The sequence below is a fragment of the Sturnira hondurensis genome, unplaced genomic scaffold, assembly GCF_014824575.4.
Source record: "Sturnira hondurensis isolate 20B ecotype Veracruz unplaced genomic scaffold, ASM1482457v3 Scaffold0007406, whole genome shotgun sequence".
NCBI classification, from domain to species: domain Eukaryota; kingdom Metazoa; phylum Chordata; class Mammalia; order Chiroptera; family Phyllostomidae; genus Sturnira; species Sturnira hondurensis.
In genome coordinates, this window is record NW_028080037.1 from 1,447,936 (window position 1) to 1,470,965 (window position 23,030).

The 23,030-nt window shown below is 59.5% G+C and overlaps 1 protein-coding gene across 1 annotated transcript in view; it reads right to left on the bottom strand.

Annotated features, from left to right (window-relative positions):
• Positions 1 to 12,031: 12,031 nt before the first annotated feature.
• TMEM132C (transmembrane protein 132C) overlaps positions 12,032 to 23,030 on the bottom strand; it is a 147,100-nt gene continuing 136,101 nt past the window's right edge. The window contains exons 6-9 of the mRNA XM_037051869.1: positions 20,356 to 20,561; positions 18,322 to 18,595; positions 17,152 to 17,343; positions 12,032 to 14,950 (exon numbers count right to left, since the gene is read on the bottom strand). Of these exons, the coding sequence (XP_036907764.1) occupies positions 13,745 to 14,950; positions 17,152 to 17,343; positions 18,322 to 18,595; positions 20,356 to 20,561 (1,878 nt within the window). The 3' untranslated portion in view covers positions 12,032 to 13,744. The remainder of the gene's footprint in view (positions 14,951 to 17,151; positions 17,344 to 18,321; positions 18,596 to 20,355; positions 20,562 to 23,030) is intronic.

A 23,030-nucleotide genomic window follows, 5' to 3' on the forward strand; every position in this document is an offset into this window, starting at 1 on the left:
CCCAGCAGTGTGCCCCTCCTGTCCTGCACATCTGTCCGTCTGCAGCTGGTGCTGACGAGGCCCGCCTGGCGGCTGCACGTGTGCTCCTGCATCTTCGCGCCGCACACACACGTTAGCCTCGTCCCTGTGCAGCCGTGTGCTCCGACCGGTTTTTCTTTCTGATTAACGAGTGTCTGCGTCTACACGGGCCGGGTCAGGGCGGTGTGCCGGTGTCTGCGGCGAGCCCCGGCCCGGCCGGCGGCGCCGAGCGAGTTTATCAGCTGCTTCAACTGTGCTTCTCTTTAAGCCGTTGACATTGCTTTTCTTTTCAGCGAATGAGAACGTAAGTCGAGGAGTATTTAAGTCTGTGTGTTCTGTCTCAAGCCGCAAAAACAAGTTACGGAGGGTTTTCAGCCTTGCCCGCGTCCTCGCGTCTGGCGCCGTCTCGGGGGCCGAGACTGGAGACGGGTCAGGGAAGGTCCTTTTGAACAAAGGTTAAATGTGAACTTGAACTATTTGCCTAGGCATTGCCATTTGTATAGTTATTTTACACATAGGTCAGGGTTCTGATTTTGTTAAATAAACTATTCTTTACTTGTTACTGGTTTTTGGTGTAAGCTTATTGAAAACACCGCAAATCAAGACCCATTACCTGGTTCCCTTCGCGGTTTGCCCACAGGCATTTGTGTCAGGGCCCATGAGCGGGGGATCCTGAGCCGGGGTGTGGCGGGCGCACCGATTCCTGAGTCAGCTGTTGGTGAAGCCCCCGGTGAAACCTCATTCCTGGCACGGCTCTGGGACCCTCCAGGTAGCGATTCTGAAGCCGGCTCTGTCTTGAAGTGCAGATTCACAGAATTACATTAGGAGAAAACACACAAAAACCCCAGTCTTCCTCTTTTCCTTCCTTCCTTTTTCCTTTTCTCTTTTTTTTGGTAATACGAAGTACAGAAAAAAACAGAAAACTACAAGCCAGTCTCGACAGGTGGGGTTCGGCTCCCCAGAAAACCCGTCGCCCCGGCGCTCAGAGACAGTATGGCGTGTGTTTGCTTTGAAACAACACAGTAACAAAGGTTGAAAAGGCTCGGAAATGCATGAACCACCAGGGGTGTCTGCCTTCAGGACACACTGCACCTTGGAACCCATGGACCCACACTCTGAAAATAGGCTTCTCCCTGAGGGACTAGCTGGGGGCAGGGAGCGGGGAGGTGGGGTGAGGAGAAGCCTGCAGGGCCCTCCTTGTGCGGGTTGTGGCGCTGGCGCCCAAGTGCCTGGCGTGCCCCGCCCCCCTCACCCAGGTACCCCCACCTTCGAGCTGGGTCCTGCTTGCTGAGAGAGAAATCAATCCATCGGCTGCCTCTCATGTGTCCCCCACTGAAAACCTGACCTGCAACCCAGGCATGGGCCCTGACTGGGAATCGAACTCCTGAATCAACTTCTTGGTTTGCAGGCCGGCACTCAGTCCACAGTGCCGTACCAGCCACAGCCATTATGTGATTATAAAACATTGCAAACTTCATGGGAGTCTTCAAAATCACAGGGGGCCCATACGAAACCTTGACCGCTTGTAAGTTCTAGGTCCTTAGAAATGAAGGAGCTTCGGCCCTGGCTGGTGTAGCTCAGTGGACTGAGCACAGGCCTGTGAACCACACGATCGAGGTTCGATTCCCAGCCAGGGCACATGCCTGGGTTGCAGGCCAGTTCCCAGAAGGGGACTCATGAGGGCAACCATACACTGATGTTTATCCCCTTCCTTTCCCCTCTAAAGATAAATAAATAAATCTTTAAAAAAAAGAAATGGAGGATCTTCAATATTAGCAGATCACCCCCCCTGGTGCAGAACAGCCCTCCCTCGGGAGCCCAGGCCCGTTGGGGAGAGGCATGGCCCGCCAGGGCCCGCAGAGTGACCCTGGTAAAACAGGCCTGGTGTTTCACGGCCCCTTGCAAGTCCAATGAGGACACTAGAGTCCGCATTGTAGGTGGCTTGCTGTACGTGCCCTGCTCCTCGGGGAGGGGGACCTTTGGAGGAAGTGACACATGCCACGCACCCTGCCGAACTAGCACATTAAATAAATGAAAGTCATAAACATGAAGGAAGCAGGGGACAGGAGGCCGCGCGGCTGACCGCGTGCAGAAGCGGACGTGGCACTCCATGGATGGGAGGGAAGCCGCCCACCGCGCCCACCCAGCTGGTCTCCCTTCGGCTCTGCACCGGAAGTCACCTGTCCCACGGGGGTGGGGGGGTGGGGGGAGATGTGGCCCCTGTCGCAGCTCCCAGGTCGTGCAGGCAGGACAGGAGCCGCCTCTGCCTGCTTCTCTCGTGGCATCGGGACCCAGCAACGGGCCATGGGGGGTGGAGGGGCCGCAGGCCATCGCCCCACCAGCCCCCTGGGACCCTGAGGTCCCAGGAGTGGGAGGCAGGCAGCCAATAGGACCTTCCCTGGGGCACCTCTGGTCTGACTCTAACTCCTCCCTGCTGGGCAGCCAGGGCCGAGGTCATTGGTTGTTCTTGCAAGTGGACCAGTACCTTCCTCCTCTTCTCCATCCAGGTGTGCATGAATCACTTCTCCCGGGAGCCAGGCCTCCCTGACTTGCCCAGACATGCGCTCAGAGGATACACCCACACTAGGGGCGTGCAGTGCGGGGTCTCGTGCAGCAGGTGGCGCTCAGAGCCTGCGTTCCCACAGGCAGGCCGTGGGCAGGGAGGGGTCTGACCCCAGCGCTCCAGGTTCCAGGGCTGAGGATGGGCGGGGTGGAGGTGTCCCCAGGAGTCAGTTGTGGGAGCCCAGGGGTGGTGGGAGGGGCGGGAGAGACCATGGACAGGCGAGGGGAGAGGACAGGCTGCTCAGCTTGCCCCAGTGGGACCTAGAGGAGAGGGATGATCACCAGGGGTTGTGCAGGGCGAGGGGAGTGTTCACGCCTTTTTTAAAGAAGCAGAGGTCATGCCCTGGCTGGTGTGGCTCAGTGGATTGAGCGCAGGCCTGCAAACCGAAGGATCGCTGGTTTGATTCCCAGTCAGGGCACAGGCCTGGGTTGCAGGCCAGGTTCCTCAGTAGGGGGCGTGAGAGAGGCAACCACACGTTGATGTTTCTCTCCTTTTCTCCCTCCCTTTCCCTCTCTAAAAATAAATAAATAAAATCTTAAAAAAAAAAAAAAGGAAAANTGGGCAGCCAGGGCCGAGGTCATTGGTTGTTCTTGCAAGTGGACCAGTACCTTCCTCCTCTTTGGAGACATCCAGGTGTGCATGAATCACTTCTCCCGGGAGCCAGGCCTCCTTGACTTGCCCAGACATGCGCTCAGAGGATACACCCACACTAGGGGCGTGCAGTGCGGGGTCTCGTGCAGCAGGTGGCGCTCAGAGCCTGTGTTCCCACAGGCAGGCCGTGGGCCTGTGTTCCCACAGGCAGGGAGGGGTCTGACCCCAGCGCTCCAGGTTCCAGGGCTGAGGATGGGCAGGGTGGAGGTGTCCCCAGGAGTCAGTTGTGGGAGCCCAGGGGTGGTGGGAGGGGCGGGAGAGACCATGGACAGGCGAGGGGAGAGGACAGGCTGCTCAGCTTGCCCCAGTGGGACCTAGAGGAGAGGGATGATCACCAGGGGTTGTGCAGGGCGAGGGGAGTGTTCACGCCTTTTTTAAAGAAGCAGAGGTCATGCCCTGGCTGGTGTGGCTCAGTGGATTGAGCGCAGGCCTGCAAACCGAAGGATCGCTGGTTTGATTCCCAGTCAGGGCACAGGCCTGGGTTGCAGGCCAGGTTCCTCAGTAGGGGGCGTGAGAGAGGCAACCACACGTTGATGTTTCTCTCCTTTTCTCCCTCCCTTTCCCTCTCTAAAAATAAATAAATAAAATCTTAAAAAAAAAAAAAGGAAAATGAAAACTCAGCTTTACAAAATTCCGGGATCTGTGTGGATTGATTACGGCCGTGAGAAAGCAGCAGGTGGGGTCCACGGGTGCCCCCAAATTCATGTCCTTTGGAACCTGTGCGTGTGCCCTTTTGGCCATAGAACCTCTGCAGGAGCAATGAAGTCACCCCGGGTTAGAGTGGGCCCTGAGCCCAACGCAGCCACAGCCTGGGCGGGCCTTGCAGGTCAGGAGCCCAGCCCCAGCCTCGCGGCCCGGACACCGGGCGTGCGTCCTCCTGGCAGCGCCAGCCTTTTCCAGCATCAGGGGCTGCCCTCCCAGGGGCCCCGCCCTGTCTCAAAGCCAGCAACATGCTCTAGGCAGGTGTTCATTTTCCCAGTCTGTCCGCCCCACTCAGGGCCCGAGCGAGGCTCCAGCGTGGCTACGTGTACATTGTGGTGTAACCCCCAGGGGCCCTACCTGGCGCCCCTCCTGGCAGCCCCCACGAACCTGGACCTGCCTGCTCACCACCTGCGGGCTCGCCTGCCGGGGTCCAGACCGGCCGTGCAGAGGCCTCTGGCTGGCGGTGTCCGCCTCGGCCTCCTGGAGCTGGCTCTTCCCGGCTGCTCCCCGAGTCAGGGACGAGAGGATTGCCTCTCAGGTGCTCCTGTGGGAGGCGGGATTCTGGCCCAAGGCCAGATCAGATCACGTGGAAACCCTAGAGTCTAGGGTGAGCCAAGGGTGAGCCAAGGGTGAGCCAAGGGTGAGCCAAGGGTGAGCCAAGGGCGAGTCAGGTGCTGGCCAGGTGCTGCCGGGCCTGACCGCGGATCCACCAGCTGACACAGCGCCATCTCCTGGCAGAAGGGGGAACGAACTCTGGGAAAGCAGGACCCAAACACCGGATTCTCCCAGCCTTCCTCCCCGTCTGGGTTTGGGGCTGGGACTTGGCCTACAGCCTTCGTTTATCTGTCTGTCTGTCGGTCTATCCCTCTCTCTCTCTGCCTACCTATCTGTTTATTTCATTATCAATTTTTATCCTCACCCCAAGACATGCTTATTGATTTGGGGGGGAGGGCAGGAGAGAGAGAGAAATACCGATAGGTTGCCTCTGGTACACACCCCGGCGGAGGACCAAACTCGCCACCCAGGTGCTCGTGCCCAAACCGGGGATTGAACCCTAGGCCTTTCAGTTTACAGGACAGCACTCCAACCGACGGAGCCACCCGGCCACGGCTCCACCATCTTTTTTCCCCTTCAGACTGAAGGCAGAGACAGGCAGCCTCGCCAGGGCTCTGGATTCCATGTAAAATAAACTCAGCCCATTGTACACTGTTTTCTGTCCAAATTAGAGATTCCTAAGCCCACCCCCCACCCTCACTCTCCTCGTAGTGAGTGAATCCAGGAGGTTCCCCGTGCCTTCGGCCCTCCCCCCTTCCCACAACAGAATCTTCCCATCCTCGCTGACCAGCGGCTGGTCCGCTGCAGCTCCTGACCACTGCAGCGGGGCCCTGCTCCCCCGTAATGATTTCCCCGATACTACGTGATCCTCAATGACCTCTCCATTGATTTCTCTCTCTGGGAGCTGGTGGAGCTGAAGGCTGATGGGAGATTCGGTCTGCTTCCCACGTTCCCCCGCCCGGTGGAGGCTGATAACAGATGAGGAAGTGTCGCCACCTGGGTGCTTACGTTAAACAGCCAAGAAGTTGAGTGTCTGGTCGAGGTGGGGAGCCCCAGGAGGGGAGGCGTGTTCGCACGCTGGCCAGGGTGCGGACGCAGGCACTGGGAGTCGGGAAGGCGGGGCGAGGCGTTCGTAGCCTTCAAAGCCCCCAGTGGGGCTCAGTTCAGCCCCCACCCGCATCTCGGGTGTGGAGGGAGCCTCTCCCACGCTCACCTGCCTCCCTCCTGGTCAGAGGCGCCTCGCTGTCGCTGGCGGCAGCCCACCTCTGCGCAGACCGCCTGTCCCCGAAACCGGACATGGGTCCCACCTGGGGCAACAGGGGGGCTCGGGAAGGAGAAGGAGAAACCCTTCCAGGCATGAACAGGGCCAGCCGAGCTGCTTGCAGGTGGGCGGGAAACGCAGCCAGGCTCAGCTTCTCTCTCCACCTGTGGTTCCCACCAGCGGTACCTGCTGGGACCCCTGAGGGGACCTTTCTGAGAAGAATGGCCTCACTGAATGTCCGAAGAGGGCACAGGACATGGGAACCTGCGCCCTCCACAGTGTGGTGGGTGGCCTGAGTCACTCGCACCCCGGGTCCTCTGGAACGAGCGAGAATGCGTTTTTTGGTTGTTGTTCAAGCCACTTGGAGTTGAGTGACCCTGGGGGGACCCTGAACTTGAGGGCCCCATGGCTGGACGCCACTCTGCCGGTGGCACGTCCTCAGGCTGTGGGCATCCCCTTCTGACATTCTGTGTGACTCTGTGTCCGTGCAACGCCCACAGCAGGTGACCCCGGAGACACAGGCAGGCCTGCGGTCACCAGGGGCTGAGGGGGAGTGGGCAGGAGGACGGTGGGCGTGTGCCCCTGTGTCTGGATGTGTGCCTCCGTGTGTGTGGAGGGGCCATGCCTGTGCATGCATGCGTATGCGTGTGCATGTGTGTGCACACGGCAGCTCAGTTGTGGTTGTGAGCGTGAGACCTCAGGGAACGGTCCCGGGTGTTCAGACTCAGGGAGGGCCTCACACAGGGTCACGGCCCAGCCCCCACAGGTGGCCCACCAGCCTGTCATCGCCCTTGACAGAGGGGATGTCCGGGCCCCCCGATGCATGAACGTCTGTCACCTCCAAACCAGCCACTTTATCATGAAAAATAAAGCCCCTTCATTGGATGCAGGCCTCACGTTATTCACTTTCACCGTCCAACAGGTTTTATGGGCTCCTGACATGTGGGAAGCGGGCCTCCACGGCCCATAATCCCTAAAAATGAGAAACCATATATTTTCTTTCTTACCATAAAGAGCAGAGTGAGCGTGGCAGCGGCAGCTCCTCTATTCACCACGGTCAAGGTCACCTCTCCGCTGGCAAAGCAGCGGGAAGCCCAGTCCTGGGAGGGGCGTGGGCCTGGGGCGCAGCCGGGGGACTGTGTGGTGGGTGGAGGCGGGTCCTTCCCGAGCCCCTGTGCGGCCTCCCCTCCCCGCTCTGGCTGCCGCCACAGGCGCACCCTCATGCTTAGGTTCTCGGGGGACGGCCTGTTTTCACTCCTCTTCCCACAAGTGCTACTCGATGGACGTGCGACGGACGTGTGAAAAGTGCTGCATCTCCGGCGGCTACGGCTCAGTGAACTCGGGGGCTGGTACGGTGCGCAGCCCTCGGCCCAGGAGGGCTGCGAGTGTGGCCCTACACAGAAGCGTAAATGTACTTAAAGCACGATGAGATCTTTTCGTGATTACAGGTCGCCATGTATTTGGTGGGTGGCCCAAGACAACACTTCTTCCAGGGCGGCGGAGAGATGCCCGAAGGTCACCCCGGACGCCCGCGAAACCGCTGCTACCCTCAGCCCCATCACGTGGCCTGGCTCCTGGCGTTTCCCCCACCCCCATCATCATCACTATTATCATTATCATTATTGTGTTTGTGGCGATCACATTTCACCCAAGAGGCCCCGTCTTAGAGAGTTTACGGTTCACAGCGCGGCACTGTTCGCTGAAGGCACCAGGTCGGACATGCACTCGCTCTCCAGAGCTCACCCTGCATCGTGGAACTGCCGGGCTGTGTCCTCCCCTCGGGGACAAGTCCCCGCCTGGAGGACGAGCAGCCCTGTCCACCTGGGACGGGAGGGACGTTAGTCAAGGCCAGACGGGACACGGCCTCTATTGGCTGCAGCACACACTGAGCCTCCCACTCCCCACTCCCTCTGGCCGGCTGATCCTTGCCACTGGGCCAGGAGTTGCCGCCTCCGTCATCCCGGAGTCGCTCCGAGTGCAGAGAACTCCCCCAGCCACAGGGGGGCGCCTCTCCGGAAGTCACAGAGCGAGCTCTTTGGAAATGCAGGCACCGGCTGAATGAGACAAAAGCCCTCGCTGTCTGGGTGCATTTAAAAACAAATTCAGACCTGTGGGCACAGACTGGGGGCCGCGGCAAAGGGAGGTGACTCCCAGGCCCCCTCCGTGTATTGATCTTCCCGCGATTGGTCTGCAAACTGGGACAAGACAAAGTGGCGGAGCGAGAGAAGCCCGAACAGAAGCTTGCTCACGTGTCCTGTGGGGGCCGGTGACCAGCACCTCAGAGGGGTGGTCACCAATGGAGCTCACCCAGCACCTTAACGAAAGGACAGTGATTTTGTGGAGAAGTGGCCAGAGAAAGGGACTCGGGCTTCTTGGGAGGCAGTTTGTGGCCAGGAGGTGAGGGCTGAGAAGGGGTTGGGTCGGTGTGTGGGTCCCCCGGTGTCCCTCCGGCCCGTGATGCATCTAGAGTGCATGGGGTCCCGTGAGGAGAACCGTCACAATGTCGCAATAGCTTCAAGCGGTGACTTCCCATGGTGACCACGGCACAAGGTACATAAATGTCAAATCACTGTGTTGGACCAGAAACAAATACAGTGCTATGTGCTAATAACACTTTAATTAAAAAAGACATTTGCATTCCAGAATAAAGACAAATGAACAAAGACTTGCCTGCCCTTCCTGGTAGAGACGGGGCTGGCCTGCAGCTTTCTAGGGTCCGCTCCTTGACGCGGCCCTCCGCACAGCGCACCCCGGTGGTGCGCCCTGACCCCTGCAGGGACCCCAGAGCCCCTGGAGGGTGGGGCCTCGGCAGGGTGTGCTCCCAGCAGTCACAGTGGACTCATGATCTTCACGCAGTATTTACTGGGCTTTGGAGACAGCGCCAGAGCTTCCAACACGCACCAATAAGAGTTCTATCGACTGCATGTCCAAGGGGTGATATTTTAGGTAAATTGGGCTAAATACAAAAGCATTAAAATTAAATTTTTTTTACTTTTAAAAATGTAGCTTCCAGGAAATTTTAAATGACACACACATTTTTAAAAAGATTTTATTTATTTATCTTTAGAGGGGAAGGGAAGGAGAGAAATATCAATGTATGGTTGCCTCTCGTGAGTCCCCTGCTGGGAACTGGCCTGCAATCCAGGCATGTGCCCTGACTGGGAATCGAACCGTGATCGTGTGGTTCGCAGGCCTGTGCTCAATCCACTGAGCTATGCCAGCCAGGGCAATGACACACACATTTTTATTGGGCTGAGGTGGTGTAAGATCAGCATGAAATGTCTGCCGTCATCCACCCCACCCCCCCCGCCCCGACATGTCGCCAAGCGGCCATCGTGGGTGCCCGTGAGGAGACCGGCGCAGAGGCATGGGCTCTGCCCCTGACGGAGCCACGTCCATGTCCACTTGCCCTGCCGTCCAGACGGTCCTGGCCTCTGAGGCACCCTGTGCTCGGGACAAGCCGTGTCTCCCCCGAGTGGCCTTCGAGGGCCTCTGGGACATGAGCATACCCATCAGAGGCTGCCTGGGCTCAGCGTCCTCTCTGTAGTGTTCCTCACAGCGGAAGCGTCTCACCGCACTGCAGAAGCCCGGGGCAGCGCCTGCCTGGGAGTCCCGTGAAGCCCCCTAGTCTCAGCTGAGTGCTCAGCCCCTCTGACCATCACATCCAGGTCCCTGACACCTTTGTACGGATGTCACACTGTCTGTCCAGCTCAGAGAGCCTGGCGCCACCATCGGCTCCGACTCTGAGCTCCACGGTGCGAATCCCCAAGGGGACCAGCGTGGGGCTCACCTCCACCCACTTCCAACCCCGATCTTTGCCCTGGAGTCTGCTTGCTCTGTGCCCTTACACTGAAGGGAGAGGTACCTGACGGGGCCCATTCTCTGTCACCAGTCACAGACCAGGCTGAGCACAGGCTTCTGCCCCCCCCCCTCGTCCCCCATCACCTTCCCACACGCCTCCTGCCTGTGGGAGTGCACCCCGGCTCCTCTGGGGAGGGGGCAGCCGAGGCCCTCGCTGGGCAAGCAGGTGCTGCTGTCCCTGAAATCAGTGCAGCTGAGTGACGGTCCTCCGGGCAGACACACCCCGAGGAGCAGGGCTGGCTGCGAGCTCACCCTTCAGCCCGTCCCTTGGGCCCCTTATGCTCCCGCAGGTGGCCCCGCACCCCCCCGGCCATCCTACCCTCTATCGGGGAGCCTTCCTGTTAATTGCACTTAAAAGTCAATAGGGGCCCTTGATCTCAACTGCGAGGGAAAGAAATCCATAAGAACTTGTAAGAACAGATGTAAGGCTCCACATGAGGTGAACTCGGTCATTTTAATAAATTTTTTACAGTGCTCATGGGCTGCTTTTAAAATTGGAAAAATAATTTAAAAGTCGTATTCCTAATGGCCTCCTTTGAAACTTTGAATACGGCCGTGAACTGGAATCACGGGCAGCGTTGGAACCAAACAGTGACGGGCACGGACGGCAAACTCTTCATTTTTATTTCCGGGAAGCCGGGCTCCAGGGCTTTCTTAACACACGTCATTTCTTCCACTTTTCTTTATTCTCCAGTTTTGTGCAATAAGTCTGAATTGCTTTTCTTTTTCTTTTTTTTCCTGGCCAGTCTTATTACATTTTTTAACACAAGGAAATGGACGAAAAGCTCGCGTTGGTGCAATAACTGAGCCGTGGTCTCCGGAGCGTGGGTCTGAGTCCCTCCCCACCCCCGCCCTGCTGTGACCCCGGAGAGGGTGTGGGGGGTGCGTTCCCCGGTCCGCAACCCCGGGCAGGGGCTGTGTGCATCACCCACCTCCCACTGACAGTGGTGTGAGTGAATGACAGTTGGGTACCATCTACCAGTGAGGGAGGACTCTGCTGTCCTCACGGCCCCAGGTCTCGGAGCTGACGCAGCTCAGCTGACCAGAGTGGACCGTGGAAGTGCCGTCTTTATAGTTCACCTCAGGGCAGAAGTTCACCCCCCAGCGGTGGACCCAACCATGGTCTTTTCCCCCTTATTTGGAGCCTGAATCTTGGAAAGAAATAGGGGGGCTCTGGGGCAGGGGGTGAGACTTTGGGGGGACATGGTATCACACAGCAGGTCATGAATGCCGGTCTCCCCGCTGCCGCAGCCCCCGTCCACGGCAGCCCGGTTACGGGAGGGCAGGAGTCTCCTGGTGCCGTGATTAAGAAAGCGGTCACAGGGCATGAACCCCACGCCGCTTCTCCGAGAAGAACTGCCCTGTGGTGACGGCGGGGAACTCCCAGGAGAACCGCTCAACCCAACACGGGCACCTCTGGGCAAAGTCAGGGAGACAGAGAGCAGATCGGTGGCGGCCTGGGGCTGGGGATTCGGGGGGCACATGGGGAGTGGGTCTCATACGCGTGGAGTTTCTCCAGGGACAATGAAAACCTTCCAAACCTGATGTAGCAAGGGTGCCCGACTCCGTAAATATACCAGCAACCATTGAATCGAATGCTTTATCTGGGTCGGTTTTTATAGTAGGTGAATTCTATCTTAATAAAGCTTTTTTTAAGTACCACCATCTTCTACAAAAAAAACTCTCTTTCCCCAACTAACGAACAGCAACAACGATACCACCAAAACCCCTGAGAGCGACAACGAACACAGAAGCAAGACCAACGAAAGGGAACCTTTTTTCCGGGGTGACATCCACGCAGTTCTCCACCGAAGGCCAAGGCCCCCCGGCGAGGGAGGTGGGGGTTGCCCTCGGGCGGGTCGGCAGTGTTGGAAACACCCTGGAACGGGTTAGAAATGCACTTTTTGGCCTGTAAAAAAAGAATCTAAACAGGGCTATTTCAAAAGGGAGCCGGAGCCACCACGCCAGAGTTGCCGCCAGGTGGTTTTCTACCTGAAACCCGTGGGTGTGGAAGCAGGACAAAGGGGCGCCTGCTGTGTGGACCGGGCCCACAGCAACGCGGCGCCCCAAACGGCTGTCTGCGAGGACCAGGAGGACGCAGGCGCCATAGCTGCGAACCTGGGACCACCAGACCGAAAGGGGCCCGCGTGCTGAGAGCTGAGACAGCAGGTTGCCTCATCCGCTCCCATGGCAACGCCGTCCTTCTGCGGACACACCTGTTCCCCTTCCCTTCCTCATCGCCGCCGTCACCACCTGGGTCTCTCCGTTGAAACCCTATTTGGGCCAGTGCTTCCCGCACAGCTGGGGTGTGTGTGTGTGTGCACGCACGTGCGTGGCGTGTGTGGACCTCAACACGTTTGTGGCCTCTCACTGTGGCCCTTCCGTGTTTCGGTGCCCGGGCCCCAGCTCAGAGCTGTGTTCTAGGAGCCGCCCTGGTGGTCCCGGCCATGTTCAAGTTCACTGCTGTGGACCATGCGGGCGAGGGACCGAGGGGCTGCTCCTCGGGAGTCGCTCTGGATCTGCCCAGCGGGGGAGGACGTTTGGCGACTGGCGTGTCTTCCTTGAGCAGGCGGATCATTTCGTCAGCAGGTGCCACGTGTGCCGGGGACAGACGCCGAGAGTCAGATGGAAGGAGGCACACCGCATGAGATACGGGTTTGTCAGGCCACCAAAGCATTTTAATGACAATCGACACCACGGGCATAAATAAATAGCCCCTTTCTCCCCCTCTATGATATGTGCTAGAAATGTCTTCTTGAAAGGCCCGGCTAAGGTCATGAGGCTTCGAGGCCTCTGTCCCAGCTATCGATTCTGGTCGTTACAAAAATAAAACCGAGACGCATCCTGGGAGCCCGTGAGCACCGCCTGCCGACAGCCGGGTGCCCAGGCACCTGCGTCACGCACGAAGGGGCTGCCCCACCCTGGCGTGTCCCTTGGCCCCGGGACATGCCACTCTGGACGAAGGCATTTCCCGACACGCTGCACACAGTTCGGCTGCCACGCATCGCAGCTGGCTGGCCTCTCCGGTGGACCCCCGCCTTTTCAGCCTGTGCCGGTGCGCCCCTCCCAGAAGAGCTGGGAAAGCAGCTTAAAAACGCTCTGTTATTTCTATGTTTGTGGCTCAGGGTCAGTAGGTGTCCCCATAGAGCCATCGTGTGAAGGGACACCGAGCACCCTTGGGGTTGGGCTCCCTCGGGACTCTGACCCGACGTCCCCAAATGAGGAGAGCCCCCGTGACAGGGGCCACAGAGCAGCCGGGCGGTCGGGGCCCCACCGGGCTTGTGCGGCCAGCTGTGTACCACGTGAGCGCCCTCTGACAGTGTCCCCAAGGCAGCTGTGCCCCATGCCACCCGTGACTTGTGGTGCCGGTGGGTCCAGGCCCCTGGAGGCTCTGGGAACTCCCTTCACGTGGAAACACCCGGCCAATAGTGAAAGGCCATGGTAGAGAAAAGTGTCAAAGGTACTCAAAGAGTGAATCAGAAGTGACTGTTTCTAAGAGTCTGTCTAATGTATAGGAATGTGAATTATGTTTAATTTGTAGAAAATGCACCACTTGATCCTCAGAAAATCAACGTTAAGTTGAAATCAAATGGACGTCCAGGACATGGACCAAAATGCTCAGGCTGTCCCAGAGGTGACAGACCCCCAGACACCTGTCCCCCAAGCCCCGCGTGGGCCGTCCCCGGGAAAGGGGCCGTCAACCTGGGACGGAACTGTCTCTTAGCTGGCCCTGGTTCTTGAGTACGCTCCTTCATTAGAAATATAAACCAGTGACGATTTCTGTCTTTTTATTGGTCTCTTTGCATTTTTCCACAAGTCGTTTTTGGTAGCTCGACTGTGCCGGACTGGGACTTGTGAAACAATCTCCCTCTTGCAGCCTGGCATGGCCCCGTGCCCCCGTCGCCTGCGTCCCCGGCGTTCCTTGGCCGACGCACACAGCTCTGCGTGCCTCATCCTCTGCTAAAAACCCTTTGATGACAAAAAAGGTCCCTTTTGGCTTCCAAACCCCAACAGGTCTATTAGGGGCCCCGGCGTGCCCGCACTCAACCCCCACTGACTCGCAACCTCTGTGCCAGGGGCCCAGGTCCACCCTGGAAGCGATTGGAGGGGGGCAGGCACGGGGCCCTCGGGGCCTACACTTTGTCCTTGAACTTCTCCAGGTAGTTTCCGGGCTCTCTGGGGGCGCCCAGGTCCAGGTCCCGGCACACCCACTTGATGTCCTCATCATTGCCGCCGAGGATGCAGTTCCTGGGGGGGCAGCTGTCGTCCGGGGGGATGGTGGTGAAGGTGGCGAACTTCACCTTCTTCCTCTTGGAGGTGGGCGAGTTCAGGGGCTCATGCTTCTGGTCCCGGCCCTGCCTGCCCCCCGACTCGGCCGGCCTGGGCCCCTGGCCCGGTGTCTGCTTCTGGGAGGAGCCGCCGTTGAGCAGGAGGCGGCTGCCGTCCTCACAGGCCCCCAGCCTGCGGTCGAGGGTGGTCGTGTGCTCGTTGGGCGGCCGCGACCCCTGGCCCGTGCTCTCCAGGAGTTCGGCCTCGTTGCCCAGCCACACCCAGTCGTGTGAGTGGGTCACGGAGGCCTGGCCTTCCAGGGGCACCTGCTTGTGCCGGTACCTGAGGGCGAAGGCGGCACAGTTAATGAGGAAGACCAGGATGGCCAGGCAGAAGACGCCCAGGAGGGCGTACATGCCGATCTGCAGGTCGCTCAGGCCGCGGGCCGTCTGCACCAGGCCGCCGTCCCCCCGCCCGGCCCCGGCCTGCGGGAGCTCCGCCGGTGCCGGGAAGTCGCTGACGTCAATGGGGATGTTCTGCAGCAGAGCCTCCCCCGGCGGCCGGCCCCCGTCCAGCCGGCTGTTCTCGGCCACCTGGTTGTCCAGCAGCGACTTGGCAGTGGGGCCACCCCTGTGAGCCCCCTCCTCGCGCCTCAGTGACGGGCTGCCTGGGAGGAGCCCGTCCTGGCTCGTGCGCTCTGGGTCCTGGCCCTTGGGGCGCCGGTCACTGGCGTGGTTCTTGGTCTCAGCCTCACTGCCGTCCCCTCCGGGGCTGGAGTCTGCGTCATTATGGCCAAACTTGACCCTGATGTTGGCAACACCCACCGCCAGGGCGCTCTTGCGTTTGGATTTCTGGCAGGTCTCCGCAATGGCCAGGTCCACGCGGAGCAGTGGCCCCTGGCCCTCCCCTTCGGCCACCACAACAGGCCACCTGGAAGAGTGGGCCTGGGGGACGGACACCACGGCCTCATCCAGGGAGGTGGCTGTCAGAGTGAAGTCCTCAGTGTCGTAGATGTCCAGAGGCGTCATGGAGCCGTCGCTGAACTGGAGCCAAGTGCTGACCACGGCCTCCTGCAGAGAGACAGCCTGTTAGAGGCCCAGGCGGGCGGGCGTCCGCTCTCTGAGGCCCCTCCCCGCCCACTGCTAGGACAGAACCCAGCGACACGGGGGGCAGCACTCCAGGCCCAGACAGGGTGGCCGATAAACCCGGAGGGAAAATCTCCGTAACTAAACCAGAGCAAATGTGGACGGGCAGCGACGGCCTGCATAATCCGCCCGAGGGAGAAAACCCACAAAACCCCCAAATGCCACAACACCCCACGGGTTTTGTGAACAGAGACCCCTGAGCATGTGGCTGCCCCCTTGAGGTTCCTGCTGCTCGGTCTCGTGCTTCCCTACCCCTCTGATCGGCACCCGTGTGAGGACACCAGGGCCAGCACGTCACAGCAGCCACGGTGACCTCTGCATCTCGTGCTCAATCGCATCTGCCAAGTCCCCTTTGGCACACACGGTGACCTGGTCCCTGGTGGCAGGAACCAGGATGTGGCTGCCTTTGGCGCACAGCTAGCCAGGGGGCCGAGGCACTTCCTGGGCAGTAGCCACCGTCCCAAGTGCCGTGCACGTGGGCACGCACGTCCCCTGCCCAGGGATGCGCGGCAGCGAAACCAGCAGAGCAGCCACAGCTGGAGAGGCGCTCGGGGCGGAAGGAAACAGTCACCGGGGCACGTCTCGCTCTCTGGTCGCTGTCCCTGGGGCCCACACCAGGCGCCCGTGACAGGGCGGGGACTGCAGGAGCCTGGACGGGTGTGGCCTCACTGCTGACCCCGTCACTCACTCCCCCGAGGCTGCCTGCTCCCCATGTCAGCGGTCGGCCAGCCAGGGTCTCTCCTTGGCTTGCTTGTTTTGCCGGAGGGCGTTCTCCGCCCCCGGAACGCAGGTGGCCGGGGTCAGAGCCAGCAGCGCCCGGCGGCTCTCCGCCGAGGGCTGTACCGCCTGTATCATCCGTATCACCTGCATCACACGTATCGCCTGTATCACCTGTACCTCCTGTATCATGCATATCACCTGTATCATCCGTATCACCTGTACCGCCTGTATCACTGTATCACCTGTATCGTCTGTACCAACTGTATCGCGTGTATCACCTGTACCACTGTATCACCTGTATCGTCTGTACCACCTGTATCGCGTGTATCACCTGTATCCATGTCCATGCCCTCTCTGTGTTCACACCCACCCCCACACCCGCGCCCACAGCCAAACCCAGTCTCCCAGCTCCCTCGCCCCTCAGGAACAAGGACCTTCTAGCCCTGGCCGTGTTGGCTGATGGTTTCTTAGCAGCCGCAGGCCCACGGTGCTGGCGGAGCCTGGAGCGCAGTCCGGTGGCTGGCTGGCTTCACCGTCCCCTCTGCCCCACCTGACAGGTCCCCTTCACCCAGATAAAGTGCGCATGTGTGTCCTCCTGTGAAGCCCAGCATCTGGGGAACCAGAGCTACAACAGACATTCTGGCTGAGGAAATCTGCTTCCTGCCCTGTCTCCTCCGTCCGTCTGTCCCCACCAGCTGACCAACCTCACAACCCGCCATGCCCCCTTCTGAGGCCTAAGTCGAATGCATTCGCACCGGGGGTTCCTCCGGGTTTCTCTCCCAGCGTCCTTTAGAGAGCACGAGATGGCGCCGGGGGGTACCGCACCCACTCCTGTCCTAGTATTTGCCGGCCCACACATGACTCCGAGTCTCCATCTCAGAGTTGAAACCGCCACCAGCACGGTGCCCCCCCCCCCCCACCAAGGGCTGCGGTAACACATCCTTAACACTGTCCGTGAATTCCTCTGGGCTGGCTTTTTGTCTCTCATTAGTTTTTCTGCACAAAGGGCCCGGGATGGCAGACGGTCTGAATGAAGCCCTCAGAATGCAGGGCAGGGGGGAGGGGGGCTTGCCAACGTCTGTGCCCACTGTCCCTGCCGTGTGACAGCGCTGAGACTTCCTTCCTGTGAGCGAATTTCAGAGGCTGCCGCGGAGCGTCCTCTCCACTCTGGGGACCGATTCGGGAACCATTGGGGACCAATGCATGTCCCCAAACAGGAGGGATTCCGAATGACTTAAAAGAACACTTGCCCCAGAGTGGTTTTGGGTCCCACCCTGTCACCAGTGAACGGCGTCCACAAGTCCCCAAGTCGGGGCCACCCACCCCTGCCGCCACCCTTCTGTAGAATTGGGGACGGTGACCAGTGCCCGGTCACCCCTCTCCACCCCCGGCCCCCGGGCTCCCACCTGTTTGGGGGCCCACAGCATCTCCTCGGCCGTGGCCACCGCTGTGATGGTCCCCCGGCTCTCTGCACCAGGATGCAGGGTGACAGACAGTCCTGCCACGAGCTGGACGGCCAAGTCTGCCAGGGACACTTTGTCATCTAGCACGGTGACCGTCTTCTCCGCCAGGATGGAGTCGGACAGCGGGGACAGCACCTGTGGGGTGGGCGGCACACGCGGCAAACCCGTCACACCGGTTTCCGGGTTGGGTGCTGCCCCAGCCGCGTTCCTGCGTCCCCCGGGGCCAGGGGTCGGGAGGGCGAGGGAAGGGTGTGTGCACCTTCCTCGCCCCACAGGTGCCCACGAGGAGCCTCTGTGAGAATCAGACGAAGCCGCCCCTCCCGGGACACTTCGGCTCTGCCAGTGGGAAAAATGACATGGGTGCTAAATCCCACGCTTCGCTTGCTCTGCAGGGAGGTGACCCTCCACCGGCTGGGGGACGCAGCGGGCTTATACAAGCACAGCCTGTGACAGTGCTCGGCGACACGGCCGGCTGATGCCCCCAGGGGCCCGCCCGAATCCCATTCCAAGGGAACTACAGGACCAACTGGGGGCTCAGAGACTCGGCTCCCCCTACAGGGTTGGACGGCAGATGTCCAGGTGAACGGAGAGGTGAGCACTGCCGTACGGCCGTGGTGGAAAGATCTGGAATGGCTTTCCAAACAGAAGGAGCAAGCGGGGTGAGAGTTGTGGGCACGTGGAAAAGTGCCCCACGCTTTGGGGTCGTTCGGAGACCCGCCCTGGAGACACGGCCTTGAGCCCAGGAGGCAGAGGGGTGGCGCGGGGGGTTTGTGGGATGAATAAATGGTGGAACGACGGAGGGACTTAGAGAAGGGGGGACGGATGCGTCTTCCCTGGCCATCGGAGGAGCATGCGTGCGTGGGGGAGGCTCAGGGTCGGGTCGCGGGTCCTGGGAGGTGGCGGGAAAGCAGGGGGCCGCACGCAGAGGGTGTCACATGGGGAGCTAAGTGCCACCGCCTTCTCCACTCCGTTCGGAAGGAGGCTGGGACTCAAAGAGATGGTGCGGCTCGCTGTCTGGTGTCCCCAGGAGGCCACCACGCAGACAAGGGACTGGCCCCAGTGCCCATCACACTCAGGGCTGGACGGGCAGGAATTCCCAGCCCTGCTTCCTACCTGGATGGTGGTCATCCCGACCTCCCGCCCGACCAGGACCCCGCTGTCCCGCAGGGTGGCGACGTGGGGCTCCTCCACCTTCATGAAGTCGGCCACCAGGTGCGTGATGTCCACCTGCCAGTCGGGACTCAGCAGGTGGCTCAGCTGTCCCCATGGGCCGGCGTCCTCAGACACAAACTGGGTGAGGACCCTCACGGTGGCGTGCTGGTACTGCAGGGCGCAGCCCCGGCCCCGCCGCTCCTCCTCCTCCTCTTCCTCACTGTCCCGTGTGGGCCTGTGGGGAGGGAGGTGGTGTCCTCAGGCTGAGAGCCAGGCAGGGGCCAGGTCCCTGCCTCAGCCTCCTGCAGACGGCCTTCTGGGCAGGGGCCGAGGGACCCCGCAGGGGCACAAAGCCTCGGACACCCTTCTCGAAGACAGTTACCGACGCAGAAAGATGTAAGAGCTGCTACTCCCTAAGCCTCCACTGTCCTGTAAGCAGCTCGTAGCCACAGGGAGTCATTTACAACTTAGTTGAAATTGTAAAACTAATTGTAATGGATAAAACTGTACATTGTCTTTATAATTTAAATTGTAAAATTGTAATGGATAAAAATTAAATACCTGAAGGAACTAAGTTTCTCAGTGACACAGGCTGCGTTCCAAGGGCTCCATAACCACATGCGCCGGTGGCCACCATGCTATTGGACAGCATGTTTCTAGAACATTCCAGCACTGCAGAAAGTTCTATTGGGACAGAGCCACGTGACACTGTGGAGGTGTCGTGCCCTTCTAAGCTCCATGGGCACGAACTTTTTCCACTTCATAAAACTCTGAGTCCAATGGTAAATAATGACTCTCAGGTTCCAGGTGAGAAAACTGGGGCACAGAGAGGTTAGGCAGCGTGCCCAAGGTCACACAGCAGGGAGGTGGAGGAGCTCCGGTTGGCACCTGCGAGTCTCAGCTGTGCCCTCTGCGGGGACACGTGCGCCTTCCTCGCCGTGTCCACAGACCTTGCCCCTGGCCACACACGACCACTAAGTCCTCAGAAGTACTGGCTGGACTCACAGCTGCCCTCCCGGCGCCAGGCCAGGTTTCTCCTTGTGGACGCGGAGTGGGCGTCCCACCCGGCCAGCGCCCCCTCTTGCGGCGCGCTCTGGCTTAGAGCTGCGATGGAGATGCGGGCCGGTGCCCGGGAGGCGGAGGGGAGAGGCCCCGGTGGTCAGGAGGGAGGATTCTAGGCCGGACTCTCGCCAGCGGAGAGCGGCCTCAGAGTTGGGAGACAGGACCCCAAACTCCTGCATATGACGATCCAGAGTCACACGGAGCAAATCAAAAGCTTTGTTTGGTTAAGAGCAAACAGCGACTCACAGTCCAGTATACGGGCAACTAAATTGTACCCAGTGATTCCCCAGGCACAGAGCTTTGCAACCTTAGAGATATTCTTAAACCACTGAAAAGGGAATCACTGTTTCACTAAGGAAAGATAAATCAAAACTTAAATTTCCCTGGGGGCCACGGGGCTAGAAAAATGTGTAACTTCTGGCCCTGGCCGGCGTGGCTCAGTGGGTTGGGCGTGGTCCCCAAAGCCAAGTGTTGCCGGTTGAATCCCTGGTTGAAGCCCGGGCTCAGGCCTGGTTACAGGCTCAGTCCCCGGTTGGGGGGGTGTGAGAGGCAATCAGTGTTTCTCTCCCTCTTTCTCCTTCCATTCCCCTCGCTCTAAGAATAAATAAAATCTTAAAAATAGGTATAACTTCCACGTTGCTGTCCTGAGGGAGGCATATTCAGAGGGTAGCCCACTGCAAGCCCAAGGGCAGGCGCAGCTGGCCCCAGGGGTCTGAGGCTGACCGGGCTGCCGCACCCGGGTTAGCCTCCCTGCCCAGCTGGCTCCTCCTGGCCTCAGTCCCTAAGAGGGTGGGGGTCGGGCTGTAGGACATGGAATCGCCGAGATGACAGCACTGCCTACTCTGTGCTGGGCCCTGCGCTGGCACCCTATAACGTGATGCTGGGTAAACAAGGTCATGGTCATACCAGGGCACCCCTCCCCACCGGGCTCACCTCCTGCTGGCCATGACGGGGACCCGCCAGCCCTTGACCTGGCTCAGCTCTGTGTCGGAGACCTCGATCTGCAGGGGCAGCCGGGGCGCCCACACTGTGATGTGCAGGGGCGCACGCAGGTGCTGGTAGCTAAAGGTCACCACCACGTCCACCTTGCCCTTTACCTCTTTGCCATTGACGAAGATGTAGTCGCAGCTGTCAGACACCTGTGCAGAGACAGAGGGGTGCAGGCCAAGTTCATGGGCCCGAGACCATCCTTGCACTTGTCCTTGTGCTTCTGTGTTTGCTGCGGTGACCACAGGGCTGTATCTCCAGGGACGAGTGGACGAGCTACAGAACTGTCCCCCTGACAAACCGGAGGAGGGCTGCTAACCCTGGCCTGTCTCTCTCTCGCTGGCTGAGGGCTGCCCCTGAGAAGCCCCTGGGGCAGATAGCAGAAGGCAGCTGGAGGCGTTTGCGGTGGCCACAAAGTGACCTTGAACTGCACAGGACTGCAGCAGGGACCGAACTCTGTGTGGCCCAGGGAATGCGCCGGGGGCACCAGAGTGTCTGCTGTCTGGGCCACTGTCTGCTCAGCGAGTGAGTCCCCGCCACATACCCCGCAAGGCAGCTTCCCAGGAGACCTGAAGGTCAGAAGCACCCCACCCCCCACCGCCCGCACACCTTGGCAATAGTTACGTCCCCTGGAAATTAGCTGGGATTCTGTCCTTCCACCTTAATAAACCGAAAAACAAACACAGAAATTGGGGGGGGGGGTCACGGAGAAACAACACAGCCCAACTTGCACAGCCGAGTTTCTGAGACGTGACTGACATTAAACCGTGTGACCGCGTTGCCTGCCAGACTCTGAGATCCTTGAGGGCAAGAGGTGCATCCGGCTCATCTCTGATCTCGTGGTTCCTGGGGTCAGTTGCTCAGGAGGAGCTCAGCAAGGTGGATAGTGAAGGGGTGGATGGATGATGGACGGATGATAGATGATGGACCGATGATGGATGATGGATGATGGATGATGGATGGATAATTGATGGATGGAGGGAGGGAGGGATGATAAATGATTGATGGATGATGGATGGCTGATAGATGATGGACCGATGATGGATGATAGATGATGGATAGACGGATGGATGGATGATGGAAGGATGGATGATGGAAGGATGGATAATGGATGATGGATGGATGGGTGGATGGATGGATGGAAGGATGAGTGCATAATAAGTGGATAGATGGGCGAATGAATGATGGACACATGGATGAATGGACATATGGATGGATGATGGCTGGGTGGGTGGGTGAAAGCAAGGGTCGATGGATGGGTAACAGATGGATGACGGATAGATGAATGGATGGGAGGATGATGGATGGGTGACTGATGGACAGCTGGATTGGTGGACAAACAGACCCTTTCTTCATGGGCATGCCCACTTCCAAACAACCAGAATCTTGGGGTCAAGGGTCAGATGGTGAGAGACTGTGGCCGGATGAGGCCAGGAGCAGTGGAACCATACGAAGTTAACTTGAAAACATATAGAAAGCACCCAAGCACAGTCCCTAACCTTTTTGGGGTCACCGACTCCTTGGAGCCCACACGCGCGGAGCTGACTCTCGCGGGAGAACTGCGCGCCACGCGGTTCTGTGTAAACATGTCTGAGCTCATGCAGTCCCTCGAGGAGGCCCTGCACAGCACTCTCCGACCGTGAGCCGTAATTGTCAGTTTGCTCCCCTGCTTCCTGTCTCAGCCGCCTGCCTGTGCCCCAGGTTCCCCACCACCCGGTGCCGAGCAGCCAAGCTCTCTCTTCGCCCTGTCCTTCCCCGGCTTCCGGGACGGTGACGGCGGCCCTGGGCCGGATTTTCATCCTCACTCACACTTGGGTTTGCAGGGGCAGCTGGGAGGGCCGGGCTCAGAGCCGCCCCCCACCTGCTGGGGACCGTGGCGGGGAGCCATGGGGAGGGGACCCCGCCATCCACCATCTCCCTCGTGGTTAAGAGTGGTTTAAAAATGTTGACATCCTGATGAAGGGTGGGAACCAATTGCAGCCGCTGTCCCAGGCTTGTCGTTAGCGTGTCCCGGATCTGGGCAGACATCAGCATAATGGCTGGGCCAGAGTCATATCCGTAATCACTTCTTTAATCAATGTTGTAACTCACAGACCATTGACTCTCCTCGTTTATTACCTGTCTGAGCTTTCGGGGAGGGACGGCGGCGGCTCCAGAATACATAAGTAATTAAGAAGATCGCAGAGGGCACAGAGCTGCCGGGTACGAGGAGCCACTGTCCCCACTGTTCCTGGCAGTGCGGTGAACGTCCCTGGAAGTGGCAGGGCCCATCCGTCATCTCCTAAGTGGCTGGAGTGGAGACTGTGGTATCGCCCAGTGGCTGGCCGTGGGCACAGAGGAACCAGAAGCCTACAGGATGTCCTTTCCGACCCCTCGGCGTGGGTCCTGGAAACCCTCCTCACCCATTGCCATGGGAGGGCCACCCACGGAGTGCTGTCTTCTGCGGACTCCGCCCTCCGCCCTTGGCCGGGGCATGCGGTGGACACTGAACCGGCCACACGTCTGCTCTTAAGGGCCTGGAGGGCCACAGTGGGTCTTGTGGGGTCTGGTATTGCAGCATGTGGTCAGTGGACAGCTTCCGTTGTCCCTCAGGCTTCGGCAGCTTCCGGAGGACATTGCCT